A 13,888-nucleotide genomic window follows, 5' to 3' on the forward strand; every position below is an offset into this window, starting at 1 on the left:
ATCCCAGCAACTCCCTGAGGGTCCGCACAGAGGGGATTCCAGAGCACCATCACATGACTGATCTCTCACCTGTGTGTGTGTGTGTGTAACTTTGTATAAAGGAATAGTTTGTGCCGACCCTCTCTTCCACAGATCCCCCTCATATGACCCTAATACCAGCCCCCTGATGATGTGCTGAGGAGTCTCTCACATTCAAGGACAGAGACAGCCATGAAATTAGAGCCGTTTGAGATTACATCAGAATAAACTGTGATCTCCCCATGATCCTTCTGACTCTACGCTGACATGTTGTGCTTAGTTCAGTCCCACAATAATTTTTTGACGAGTTTATAGACAGAAGATTAATGTGAAATTATTGTGATGATTGATTTAAGCTACTTTTAGAGCAAAACAAACGAAACATCTGATGATTCCAGATTCTTAGATGTGAGAATGTACAGCTTTTAAATGATAGTTAATATGAAACTGAATAAATATGGGTTTGTTTGGTATTTGAAGATGCCACCGTGTGCTTTAGTATACTGTGTGAGCACGATCTTTTATCACTCATGTTTTATAGACCAAACGGTTAATTGAGAGAATTACTGACAGATTGGAAAAAACAGTTTGTTGGAAGATGGGATTTTAGAGTAAAAGCTAAAATAGCCCTTTGCACCCCTTTTTTCTTTGCTTGATCTTGACGCTGTTTGAATTTATTAGGGGTTGTCAGGGAGGGAGGCAGGAATTATCCAGTGATCCCATTCCCCTCCTGAAACTTGTGGTTTCCATGGCTTTGGACATCAGAAGTAGACGTGTCCCAGATACAGCGAGTGTGCTGCCTGCTTTTAAACCTTGTAGGTCTGTTATTACTCCAATGTTGAGTTTAGGCCTCAGAAAGCACCAGGACTTTTCCCCATGCTACCCTCTACCTCTCGTTTCTCTCAGCGACAGTAAAACGATCTAATACAGTATGTGTCCTAACCACTATCTCTCTCTCTGTCTCTGCCAGGTGTTGATGCACCAGGGACCCAGCCTCTGTATCACAGAGGTAAGAGGCTGCTCCCACCTGGGCCACAGCACTCCTCTGAAACTTGGCTCGTGGTCTCTCTCACTCGCTCTCGGAGCACCCAGGTCGGAGAACAGGAGGAGGACGGCGACAGGGTAACCATTTTGTGAGGCATCTCACTGTGCTGAGAAGGAGGCGGAGTAGTCATAGCCAGGATATTTTAGGCTGCTCCCTGCCCTCTGAACTCCACCACCATGACGACTGCAGTGCAGCCCAGTGAGCTGGTGTTTGAATTCGCCAGCAATGGGATGGATGAAATCAATCAGGTAAATGTCACATTGAAGAAGCCACTATTTAAACTTTTTAAACTGAGCTTGTCATTCACTTTTTTTTATTCTGTGTGTTGTTTGTCGTCCCTTTGATAAATGTAAGACTTTTTAAAGCAGGACAAAGAAAACTTTGTCAGAAAACCGCATGGTTAGTAGGGCTGGATTATCCAGAGTCTGTGATCTTAAACTCTGAGAACATGTTGGGGAAGGAGGCAGGCGGAGGTGGAGGATGGAGCAGACAGGGGTGTGAGCTCTTTTGGAGAACAGAAATGGAAAGACTGAAAAACCTGCCGCCAGTTTAGGGTGCGTGGGAGGGAAAGGGTGGGGCCTGGCGCTGAATGTGTTTACGACACACAGGTTACTGTGTGTGCATACCATGTGAACCTTTGCCTATGTGTCTTTTCATTGCTCGGTCAGGTGTGCAGTTATCTCATCCCCATGTCCGTCACTGAATCCTGTGGAGCAGGATTGATTGTAAGTGTGGAAGTGTGTGTGTGTTCTTGTGTACCAGTATCTGTATCTGTGTATCTAGAGTGACACATTGTCACTGGATCCCTGAATAGCCCCGGTTCAGGCCTAACCTGACAGACCAGTTATAAGGCTTCTAGTCAGGGATGGGATGATTACACTGAAAGGTCTCGCATTGTTCCAGCGCTACAGTTTTGTTCCTTGCTGCACCCACTTAACCTGTTATGCAAGCAGTACGCCCCTATTTACAGTCCTCGAAATACCCCTGTAAGAAACAAGGCTTTAACGTTTTGCCACAGTGGCCATTTTGTTTCTGCCGGCTGGTGTAAAGATTTATTTTGGCCACAATAAAGCTGTTGGCGCTGAGTGGAATCATTAATGATTATCCCCACATTATTGGTCGAGTATCATGTAATGCCTGCAGGTATTAAGCTGCACTATCTATCGCTGATCCAACTATAGATAGCCATGAATGTTGTCCTCCCGATATAAAATAGAAGTAAAAGATAGCGTTTCCACATTTCAAGTATTTGTGTTTTAAGAAAACAATTATCTTTTAAACATGATCGTATCTCACGCTGGAGCCCGTTATACTTCATTAACTGTTTGCAGACAGTCCATTGTGTTTGGGCAGGTAAAGCAGAAGAGAGTGTTGGGAGGGAACAGCCTGCACAGATGCTGTCGCTGTCAAAGGCAGAATGGGGAACTCAAAAATGCAAATGGACCTGATTCTTATCGCTCCAGTTTCCCCACTAGAAACACTGTTCGAGTCACCGAAGAGGAACACGCTCTTAATACCTTTATGATGTTCATTATTATTCATCGGACGGTGTGGAGCCGCTTCTCCAGAGGGCCCCACCTTTTCACATTTCTATACACCTCTCTCATTGTGATTGTCCTGCACATTGCAACATGTGTTTCACTCGGTTTACATGATAACACAAGAAGGTGTTGCCAGCAATAACAGGATCCAGTAAACATCAAAACAAGTGTGGAGACGGCGTCCTCAGTCGTCTCTTGCTCTGTCAGCAAACTGCGTGGGACTTTGTGTGTTTGAAGGGGGGGTGCTCAATAGCTCAATAGTTAAAATACCTTCTGCTCACACACTTGACTCTCACTCAAGGACAGCAAGCATCATTTAAGTCCAGATGAGGAGAGGTGGTAGCCTCCCTGTCTCGCTATCTGATAATATGTCTACCGAAGAATCCGATTAATGGGAAACATCCAGCGTATGTCTGCGAGACACTGATAGTGCCTGTAGTCAAAGCAATATCCACGGCTCTTATTAGACCCAGGAGGCCTTGTGGTGTCGCTGCTGAGATGACTCAAGATGTTTGCTGCTCATCCTCAAAGCTGTGATCAACGTCCCTTGTGTACGTCTTCCTCTACACTCACAAACAGAATGCACAGTGCATAGGATCAATTGTAACAGTAACTTGGGCTAATAACTGCTGTTGTTGCTAAGAAGGCCTAACCATTCCCCACCATGTCCAAATGATGAGCCGCTCTGTTAGTTTTCTGGTTAAAGTGTAGCCAGAATGGAGGTGTAACTAACTAACACTGACCCCTCCCCCCCCCCCCCCCACGACTAAGGGTCCAGACACCTGGTATGCCTCGAGGTCCAAGCCAACAATGGACACTTGTTCTAAGAGACAGATACGCCTTTATTCATGTTCCTCTAACTGCACTCATTTGTCCATCTGTTCCCCCCTTTAACCAGGTTGTCACTGTAAAGAATGTGGTTTCATTGATCTACACTGTTAGAAATTAAAATCAATAACTGAATAATGCAAACAATTGCAGAGAAAACGTCTCTGCTAGTGACTGCGTTTCAATGGAAGATGAAAATCCTGCTGCTGCTGGTGAACCCAATCAGTGCTGTTTAATGAGCAAACTCATCAACATGTTTTTATTGTTCTGTTTGATTGTGGGTTGGAGACATTTTACATGCAGAAGCTGATCCTCAATATCAGCTGCTTGGCACTGTCATGTAGGAGAAATGCTTTCAGAGGTTTTTTTGAAGTGTAGTCTGCTGCCATCTCCTGGTGGTGAGTTGACGCTGAGTGTTTCTGCATCCAACTGCAACCCGAGGTGACCTTTTTAACTTGAAAAGCTGAGTACAAATTTTAAATTTCAAAATCAGATCTTCCTGTGGCCCTCGTGCTGTTTGTTATTATACAAATAACACTACTCTACCAGACACGGATCAGAATAGGAGTGCTAGAGGACCATATGACACTGTTATTCAAAGGACTGGGTAAATCCTCGTGTCCCTCTTGTTGACAAGAACCGAGCTCTCCGTGAGCACCCTTGACACGGCCTGTGTGTGATGAGCTCTCATGCATGTTGTGTCTCTCAGCTGTTCTTCAAACTGCCCCTGCTCCTTCCCCGCATCAAGCTGTGCCATGCCTGAAATGAGAGGCCAGGGTTAGAATTCCCCAAGCACATTTAGTACATGATGAAGGGGGTGCTCACCTGCAGTTCATGATTGATCCATTAACATTCATTCGGGTTTATATAATCTCTGAGCATTAGATTAACATCTCAGGAGAAGTAGGCCAAATCAAACATCTGGTTCCTGTCTTCTTCAGCGAGTCCCTGTGGACCGCGGCAACACCACAGCAAGGAGCACTTCTTCATGCTGTGTGCCTCCATATTAGCTGGAATTGAGTATGAATCCACGATATTTTACAAGGTAATAAAAATAAGAGACCAGATCGGGTTATAACATTAATCTGATGTCATCTGGGGTTTTATATTGCCTTTATGATGTGTAGTGGAGGAATTAATGGTGTTTTTATTGCATATACACATATGTATTCGCAAAGACCGTCTGTCCCTCTACTCCCAGTGGAAGTTACCAAGCCTCATACCTTTCTCCCTGTGTGTGTGTTCTGTTTCTGTTCAGCTGGACGACCCGTCAGTGTTCCCAGCGGTGATTGTTGAGCAGGTGCCCACGGCCGATCTGCTGCAGGTCTACTCGGGCCTGGACTCGGACGAGGTGTCCAATGGAATCATGGTGGACACCACCCTCCATGTGGTGGAGGCACCGTCCATCTTGGTGGGAGGTGTGGACCTCTCAGGTAGACATATTTTACTTAAATGTGACTGATAATTTTTAGGCCTAAATCCGTGTGTCTCTGAAGCATTTTTAGAATAAAATCATGTCAGGCTTCTCATATGGATGATTTTGTGTTTGTCTCAGAAACAACAGGGTCGGGTGGAGAGGACAGCATGGAGACGAGCGAAGCTGCAGCAGCTCTTCTGAACATGGAGTCTCCAAACAACATTTTGGATGAGAAGCGTATGAGTAAGTTAATTTGCACTGTTCATACTATGCTGCCAAATAAACGGTGCAGGTTTTAATCCTCCATCATTCTTACCTGGAGCATGAGACTGATACTGAGTGGTTTATTCACGGTGTGTGTATGTGTGTTATTTATATTTAGTTCACACCTATGGCGCTCTGCTGGAGTCGGACCTGACGTACACCCCACTGAGGCCGGACCAGATGGACAGCAGTGCCCTTGACATGTCCCTCGACGAGGACACTTCATCCATGGATGAGATTCCTCAGAAGTGTCCCTTGAAACCTCAGAAAAAGAATAAAGGTAAGTGTTATTTCTCCCGTTTGTTAGAACACAGGGATGAGCTCTTTTACCAAAGCTTCAGTGTTGTAGTAATTGGATGATTTCACTGTGACCTTTCACCTCATAATGCACCACCTCTCCATTTGAATCATAGTGCGGAAGCCGAGGGCGGTGCGTCCCTGCTCCCCAATCACCACCCCTACCCTGCCACTCAGGAAGAAGAGCAAAGAGGGCAAAGGTAAGTCTCACTAACTGGAGCGCTTTCCTTTAACGAGCCAATAAAAATCAAGGTCTGTCCTCCTCCTGTGTGCGCCCTGTTTCCTCTGGTGGAGTCTGCAAACAGCAGTCCTCCACCCCTGCAGTCCAGCTGGGTTGAATTCGGCCGAGTTAATGGATGAGGGGCTCTCACGGTGCCGTGTTTCACCGGGAAACAGAAGTGATTGCAGGCCGGAGGGCACACTGATGCTCTGCCGATAGAAGCAGACTTGTGCTGCTCGGTGTGTGAGAGCCCTCGTTGCACGATACAGTGTGTGACACAAACAGGAGGGGGGGGGGGGGCTGGAGACGGAAGGTCCAGGTGCACAGATATACATCACCCTGTCATGGTGTCTGGGATTCAAGTGACTGCTGGGAGTGTTGCTGTTTTTAACCACTTCTGGCTGCACTATCTCACAAATTGGAGTAATCTACTCCCGGGCTCAGTATAATTAATTTCCCTCCAGCCGCACATGCACACACACACACACACACACACAAGTGACATCAATGTTTATAAGAAAAGAACAGTTTCCCCTGTAACCCCGCAGCTGCCATACAACATTTTAAAGTAAAATATTACAAAATAAATTATTGATGTGTGTATCAAGGCTCTAAGGCCCGACCATGAATGTATGATGTGCCACGAATGTGAAAAACATGACTTAATTTACCGCGCTTCTGTTTGCAGGCAACACCATCTACCTGTGGGAATTCCTATTGGCTCTACTGCAGGATAAGAACACCTGTCCCAAATACATCAAGTGGACCCAGCGGGAGAAAGGCATCTTTAAGCTTGTGGACTCCAAAGCTGTTTCAAAGCTGTGGGGCAAACACAAGAACAAGCCCGACATGAACTATGAGACCATGGGAAGAGCTCTCAGGTAAGAGGAACATGCAGATGCAGCAGTGTTGTCCTGCACGTGATCTCTCAACCCCGGAGACATGATTCCACTGACATGTTAAAGCAACACACTGGAATGACGGTTTAAATGTTTACGATTAGGGATGGGGGGAAAAATCGATTCAGTTACAAATCGATTTTTTTTTTTTTTTAAAACATATTTATTAGTTTATACCTGGGGGGATATATTGGGGGAGCAACATCACCCCAGAGCATGTTGACCAGCTCTTGTTTTTGCACAAGAACCTAAACATACCCAAGCACTAGCTTTGCATCGGCTACATGCAAACAACAATAGCCTACTTTTTGTTTTTTTCAAAGTTTATATTTTAAGTAAACTTTTATTCATTATATTTAATTTATATTTAATTTATTGTTTAAAAGTAGCCTAAGTGGCATACATTTCTTAATCTGTCAGTTTGTGTGCAGTTGACTGGGGCTATACAATAATAGGGCACATTTTTATTTATTATCTCTATCGGCTGCCCGGCAGTCATTAAGTTAATGTTCATATTTGAAATAAAAATTGTAAAGCTCAAAGTGAATTTGACTGTGTTGTATTTGAAGGAATGATTCAACATTTTTCCATGGTCCAGTATTTAAAAAAAAAAATAACCAAAAGAAATCCCAGGAAATCGTAATATCGAATTTGAATGTTGATCGTGGCCGTGACCGCTCCTCATCTACGTTCTCCTCTAGGTATTATTACCAAAGAGGCATCCTGGCTAAAGTGGAGGGGCAGCGGCTGGTGTACCAGTTCAAGGAGATGCCGACAGATCTGGTGGTGATCGAGGACGAAGACATGGGCCCCGACGCCAACTCTGGTTACGGTAACCAGAGATCTAGCAACGGGAGGTCTGCGGCCCGCGGAGGGACCAAAGGTCACGGGAGGGCTCACGGCCAACACCAAGTCTCAGTGAAGCAAATGAAGAAGGAGCCTAACGATGAATATCTTTACCAGGAAGCTAATGGTGGACAGGTCGGGCAGTTCCTTCAGTCTGTCCACGTGTTTCAAGCAAATCACGCCTCGCGCGACCAAGATCTCACACAAGCTATGAGGTGAGAAGAAAACAAATACCCGAAGTTATTCACACTTTTACCAGAGTTGCTTTCATTTCAGTTAGCTTAGCTTATCGTAGCATAAAGACTGGGGGAAGGAGGACATTGCTTGTGTTTGCACGTAGTGGGAGCTGTTGGGTTTATCTAAAGTTACCTTTAGATAATGTATGTTACGATTTGTTCTAGCCTGACTCTGCACACAGTGACGAAAACGCTTCTTGGGATTTATTAAGGTGTTTAGCTAACAACCTCTTTTTGTATTACTGCCACCTTCTGGGGTGGAGTGTGTTCAGGATGATAGTTGGGGCCCGGTCACACATATGCAGATGCTAAGTGGATATCGTGAGTCAAAGTTCACCAGACTTAAACTGTTTTATTCGCATCCTTGCTCTCACAGATTGGAAGTGATCGGGAGGCGAATGTTTTTCTCTGATACATTTACGTGTGACCAGGCCCTTATCTAAAATAAAAATCATAACCTGGTCGTTAGCCATGCTATGCTAAGCTAATCTAAGCAAAGATAACCAGTTGCTGGCTATAGCTTGATGTATCTGGCAAAATGAGAGTGGAATCCACGTTTTAGTCAAGCTCTCAGCAAGAAAGCAAATAAGCCTAAATTTATATTTTGTATATCAGATTTCTTAAACGGTCAAATATCAATATCAGCATCAACCTGTATTCCAAAACCACAGGTTTGATTTGATAGCAAATTTCTTTTCAGTTTCTGAGATGCAAACACACACAACATGAGTTATATATGCTGCACACAGACATGCACAAACACAGTAAAACAATATGTTACAATCCGATTTTATCTTATCCAGTTGCCTTGCAGTAAATTGGCCTTGTTAATTTTGTTCAAGTCAGAAAGGTGCGGGCTTCACCAGCGTTGCTCTTGTGTGGCTGTTATGATTTGTTTTCCAGTATTGTTGTTTGCTTTTGTATTGTTTGTATTATTAATGTGTTATCAGTCATCTGGTGTTGTTCCTGAGCAGTTAAACATAGTGTGCAGTTAGGAATCAAGGAGAATAATGATTTCTGCGGCACAGCTGACAACGCCGTTTGTTATATTAATAAGGGCATTAGTTCTGCTGTTTAGGATCATAGCTGTGCACTGGGTAACTTTCTCTGCAGGGTTCCATTAAAAAATAATCCTTGTCTATATTTGCGTAGATACAAACTGAATATTCAATTACAGCGGCTCTGCCTGAGAAGATGAAGAAACCCCAGTACACACTCAGTTTGTTTTGTCTTTTCAGGACCATCACTTCTCCTGGATCAGTTCCTATGGTCCTGACGTCTTCTGGCTCTCTCCAGTCTGTTCTGTCCAACGGGGACACCAGTCACTCCTCCCCCCCTCGGGTTATTCTCCACACCATGCCCTCCACCACAGCAGGTGGTAAAGATATGCTCACCATTCAAACAGCCTCTCTAGCAGGTGGAGCCAACTGCCTGGAGGACGGCCTCCCACAGCAGCTCCTGGTCAGCAATCTGTGCTCCTCCGCTGTCTCCAACTCCTCCTCCTGCACTTCCCCTCCAGGAGTCATTAGTTCCACCGCTTCCAACCTCAACGGCCTCCCGCGCCTGGTCGCCATCAACACCTGCGGGCAGACCATGGTGGCACAGCAGCCTGGCACAGTAATTGCCACGGTGCTCAAATCCAGTGATCTCTCTGGGCTGCAGGTCAAAGAAGAGATGCTGGACCCCAGCTACTTTCAGTCGATGGTGAACGGTGATCCATCACTGGCGGCACATACGTTTGACAAAGAAGAGATGGAAATAGGGGAGGCAGAGCTGCAGTACAGGACTGTGATCATCGATACCAGTGGAAACCAGTGCCAGGAATATGCATGTGAAACTATAATTAATGGACATTACTCCCAGAGCAGCAGCCCTAGTGAAGGCCTGACCCCTGTGGAGGAGCTGGAGGTGCGTGGGGAGATGTCCCTGCAGCCTGAGCAGGGAGACAAAGGCCTGCAGGAGCTGCCAATGTCTCTCTCACTGCCTGTAAACTTTATCCAGATAAAGGCAGAGCCTGCAGAGGTTTAGGGCTGCAGAACTCGAGCACACAAGCTGAACCAAAAACAACAATTCAATCCATTTTGACCACGGACTTTGTTTTCTTTTCCCGCCACAATGATCAGAGATCAGAAGTGAGGGATCTTGCAGCGCTTTGCTCTTAAAGGTTGGTCAGTTCAGCCTCAGGATTTATTGTTTACTCACATATTTTGTGACCATGTGCCTAATTTTAAAAAAATCGAATTTTAGTGTTTCGTTTTTTCTAAGAAGTCAGTTTCGAGATTTCGAATTATTATCTGTAGACATGAACCCCAACACACACAGATACAGACACATGCACACCAAACACCAAACACCTCCCCCTCTAGGAGAACAGCCATTGGATAAACCAGGGATTCTGTCTACCAAATGTGCCAGTTAGTGATTGCCTTCATTTCCATCTCACTGGACTTGTATTTTCAAAGAGGAGAACGCAACAAACCAAATCCGGGGACTGAATGCCAAATGGTGCAATGAAATCAGACTTCTAAAATCACACAGAGTGAATATGTGTGTTTTTAAACCCACTCTCATCTTTATTTTCCCACGGCTAAGGGGGGTGGATGATGTGTCCAGTACGGTGAAATAAACACACATCTCAGAGTTAAAGCGAAGAGTACCCTACGGGAAGTTCAAAAAATAAAGAAAACAGACGAAAAATGGACTAAATGGCTTTTCAGACATTTAAGAGCTTATTACTCATTTATTTTCATATAGACACAACGTTATGCATATGCTCTCTATTACTGGCCTTAAATCACTGTGTTACTATGGAAATGGGCATTTTTCTTGAGCAACACGGACAGTTCAACATCAAACCGTTTGTATCGAGCTGCAGAGTGAAGGCACAGCAAGCATTGAGAGGCACAAATGGAGAGGAAGAAAACACAGATTTTTATCAGCCGAGGCTCAGAGGTTTAACCCCTGTTTATATGAAATTGAATATATATGATATATATATATACACATAATTCAGATTCAGTTTATGGCCACAGCAAATTTATTTATTTTCTGAATGTCTAAATTCTGTATAAAAAAAAGACACATTTGTCTTCTATTTACATGCGTAAACATGAGGGAAAATACAAAGAATATTAGCTTTAATATGCTAGGAATTTTAAAGCCTAGCATAATATGCTAGGAAGCTTATTTGGTTGTTTATTTTGTAAGACTGATGTTTTTCATTTGTACAGCCTCCCATATTATCGGCTTAGCTATTTTTCAGTGCAGCATCATTACTGCACTGTTATCTTCTGTTATTGTAGATAACCTCTGTTGTGTGTCTGATTGAAACATGTACTGAATGTGCTTTGGGTTTCCTCTCTTCAGCGGACATACCTCTCTACCCTTTTTCAACAGTCAATCAATCGGGGCTTCTCAAATTTTAATTCATTGTGTCAGATGTATCAGTCAATATCTCTTTGAAATCATATCAGAAGTTTCTTCAGTTACTTTGTGCAAAGACAAACCAGTGCTCTTAGTTTTTCCTCATTTCATCTCATGTCCTCTTCTCCTTCACCTCGTCTCCTCTCTCGTCTCCTTCTCTACCTTTGTCTCCTCTTCGGGTCGGTCGAGTCTGTGCCTACTTTATTTTTTGTCCCACTTAGTTAAGGACCTCCCGTCCGATTGGCCCGTCAGCTCGGCCCGGGGATGAAGCCATATTGATCCTGAGTGGTATCACGGCTAAATTGGTTGTATTTTCCACCTGGACCGACGCTGCAGAGTGAGGACATTCAGACACACTGACCTCCAGCTGCTCTGGCACCTGAGGACAGGAGTTAAAGTGCTGCTTCACGGCCCCACATCAGCCAAAGTGCTCTGCAAAGACACTCTGAATGTATAATACTTTTTGGACAATCAATAATTACACTGGGTTTCTTTTGCAGTGAAATCTGTCAGTCTTTGAATGGAAACTTGCTGCTTTTTTATTTGCATTGTATATATATATTCTCTTGTATCTCCCGGCCTTTTTTCGTAAAGCACTGTTGTCTGTGAGATGTTGAGGTATGTCCACTGCTTATGTTTTGTTGCTTCTTTTGTCTTGGGTTGTCTATGGCCTCCCTTATGCTGAATATAGAATAGATTTTTAAGAAAAAAGTCAATGTATTAATTAAAAACAAATCCCTGTCACTGAATATTTTGTTTATTTGTTGTTTTGCTGCAGATATGGTGGTGTTGGAAATTCTGCGCGGCACAGATAAAATGTCACAGAAGATATGTTTTTTGAAAGAAATGTAATTAATTTTCTACTGTTTCTATAATGAAACTTGAAGTGTGGAGTCGTATTGTTGGTTCAGCCACATGGTGTTTGAAGAGAAGGAAAACGTGGGAAGCTGGATAATGAAGCCATTATCAGGCCAAAGACTGATTGGACTGTACTTAAGAGCAACGCGCTTCCTGCTGCTGTGAATGCAGCAGCATGATGTGACTGACATCGCCAGAGCCGAAGACAGCTGAGTCCATCGCAGCTCACTGGGAGACAAGAGTGTGTGCGTGTGTTTAGGCTGTGGTTGGCAAGTTGAGAGGTTTCGGCTGACTTGGATTGATTCCTTTTTAGAGGATATGTTCTGTGTGTGTGTGTGTGTGTGTGTGTGTGTGTGTTCAGGGTAGAGGAGGGGGGTTAGTGGTGGTTGAGGAAGCTGTCTGGCAGCAGGGCTCGCCTACTGTGCCTAGCTCTGTCTACACCCACTTGTACAGCTGTGTACCACACAATCCATTCTTGCCATAGGGTTATACACACACACACACACACACACACACACACACAAAGAAAAAACCAGGCCAGCCTCTTCGCTCCTCCACAAACATCCTTTCGAGTTTTATGCAAATGGAAAATAGTTTCAGATGAGTCTGAAATCATTGCTCCGGCTCCACATTCAGCAACAAACAACCCTCCATTACATCTGAACAGACCCTCAGCTCTTTCACTTCAGTCGCTCATCGATCGCCTGCCATATGGTAAGCGCAGGTTGTTATGGATTACTAAAATAATGAAAGGCTACTAACAGCTGCTACGTCTCCTTTGGTTAGTGAGTCAGAGACCCTGAAGATGGAGCCAGAGCCAGGTCCGGGGAGAGGAGGACTATTTCTGTGTCGCCCGCAGCCACTGACACAGCGCGAGTGTTTACTGCTGTGCCACGCTGCCTCTCACAGTGGGAGCAGTTGAAGTATGACGGCTGACATTATTGTGCCTGCAGCCTGTGGCAGGAACAGTACAGGGAAAGCTTATTTAACCATCAGGTCACCAGGCTGACTGCAGCATTACAGAGGAAAGGGGAGTCGATGACTGCAGTCTCTCGGCCACTGCAGCGTTTCTGCAGCATGTTCCTCTGACCACCTGCAGCCGAGCTCACATTCAAACAGACCCCTTCAAAACGTGGGTGCTGTCTCCATGAGTGAATGTATTTAAGAACAAGAGATGCAGCCTGGTTTTAAAATGTGCATTAAGAAAAAGAGACAGAAAATGTGAAATTGCAACAATATCTGGTTCTGATATTGCAGCAGTGCTCCTCTCTGCACACTAGATGGCACTGGTAGTACATGCGTCCTTCAGCAGGGGCCTGAGCTTCCGTCTGCAGTGGAGAGAACTATCTCTTCAGGTCACTCATCTAAATACAGACACTCCTCATGCATTGCTTTTCACTCGCCTCCCACCCAGAATAGCAACTCATGGATCTAAAAAAGAAAGCGTGATTGTTTGAAATGAAAATAAGCAGCCGGGTGTGAAGTCCCCCCCTGTGTATTTTTTGGTTTAGCAACAAATGAAATTAATTCACATCGATGATATGGTCACTATTCCTCAGGCCTGGTAGGCGAAACCCTCTGGACGGGGCTGAACCCGGTATCTGCTCCGATCCGGGGTGTTTATCCTGCAGAGCAATCGTTCCTCTTCTCATCAAAACCACGATAAACAAGTGCTGGAGGGGGGGGTGTTTCCCCGACAGCGGGTAAAATGCATGTGGACGATCGTGCAGGGCTTCATCTGAAATGATATATTCTTTCACTCAGCCTAGAAGAGAGTAGATCACTGTGGCAGATTTGCTTCATATCTAATGTAGACAGTATTGAACCACTTCATCCATGGGAGGAATGCAAATTAACTTCCTTTTTATGTGGATGGATGGGTTTTTAAAAAGCCAGACATTAATAATCAAAGATGATTTGATTTTGAGCAGTTCAGGGTTTTGAAATTCTCAGAAGGAAAAAAAAAATCACTGACTTGGATTTTCTCATTGGCTCC

General features: G+C 44.5%; 1 protein-coding gene across 3 annotated transcripts in view; it reads left to right on the forward strand.

The window, feature by feature from the left end:
- The window catches only part of elf1 (E74-like ETS transcription factor 1), a 36,562-nt gene extending 24,779 nt beyond the window's left edge, over positions 1–11,783 (forward strand). For 2 of the 3 annotated variants that reach the window (XM_061079800.1, XM_061079801.1), the window contains exons 2-10: positions 989–1,311; positions 1,732–1,788; positions 4,691–4,865; positions 4,988–5,092; positions 5,232–5,393; positions 5,527–5,610; positions 6,319–6,511; positions 7,231–7,590; positions 8,850–11,783. In XM_061079800.1, the coding sequence (XP_060935783.1) occupies positions 1,240–1,311; positions 1,732–1,788; positions 4,691–4,865; positions 4,988–5,092; positions 5,232–5,393; positions 5,527–5,610; positions 6,319–6,511; positions 7,231–7,590; positions 8,850–9,639 (1,998 nt within the window). In that variant the 5' untranslated portion in view covers positions 989–1,239 and the 3' untranslated portion in view covers positions 9,640–11,783. The remainder of the gene's footprint in view (positions 1–988; positions 1,312–1,731; positions 1,789–4,690; positions 4,866–4,987; positions 5,093–5,231; positions 5,394–5,526; positions 5,611–6,318; positions 6,512–7,230; positions 7,591–8,849) is intronic. The other variant, XM_061079802.1, reaches the window with a different exon arrangement.
- The last annotated feature ends 2,105 nt before the right edge of the window (positions 11,784–13,888 follow it).

Source organism: Limanda limanda, chromosome 10 (genome assembly GCF_963576545.1).
Source record: "Limanda limanda chromosome 10, fLimLim1.1, whole genome shotgun sequence".
Taxonomy (NCBI): domain Eukaryota; kingdom Metazoa; phylum Chordata; class Actinopteri; order Pleuronectiformes; family Pleuronectidae; genus Limanda; species Limanda limanda.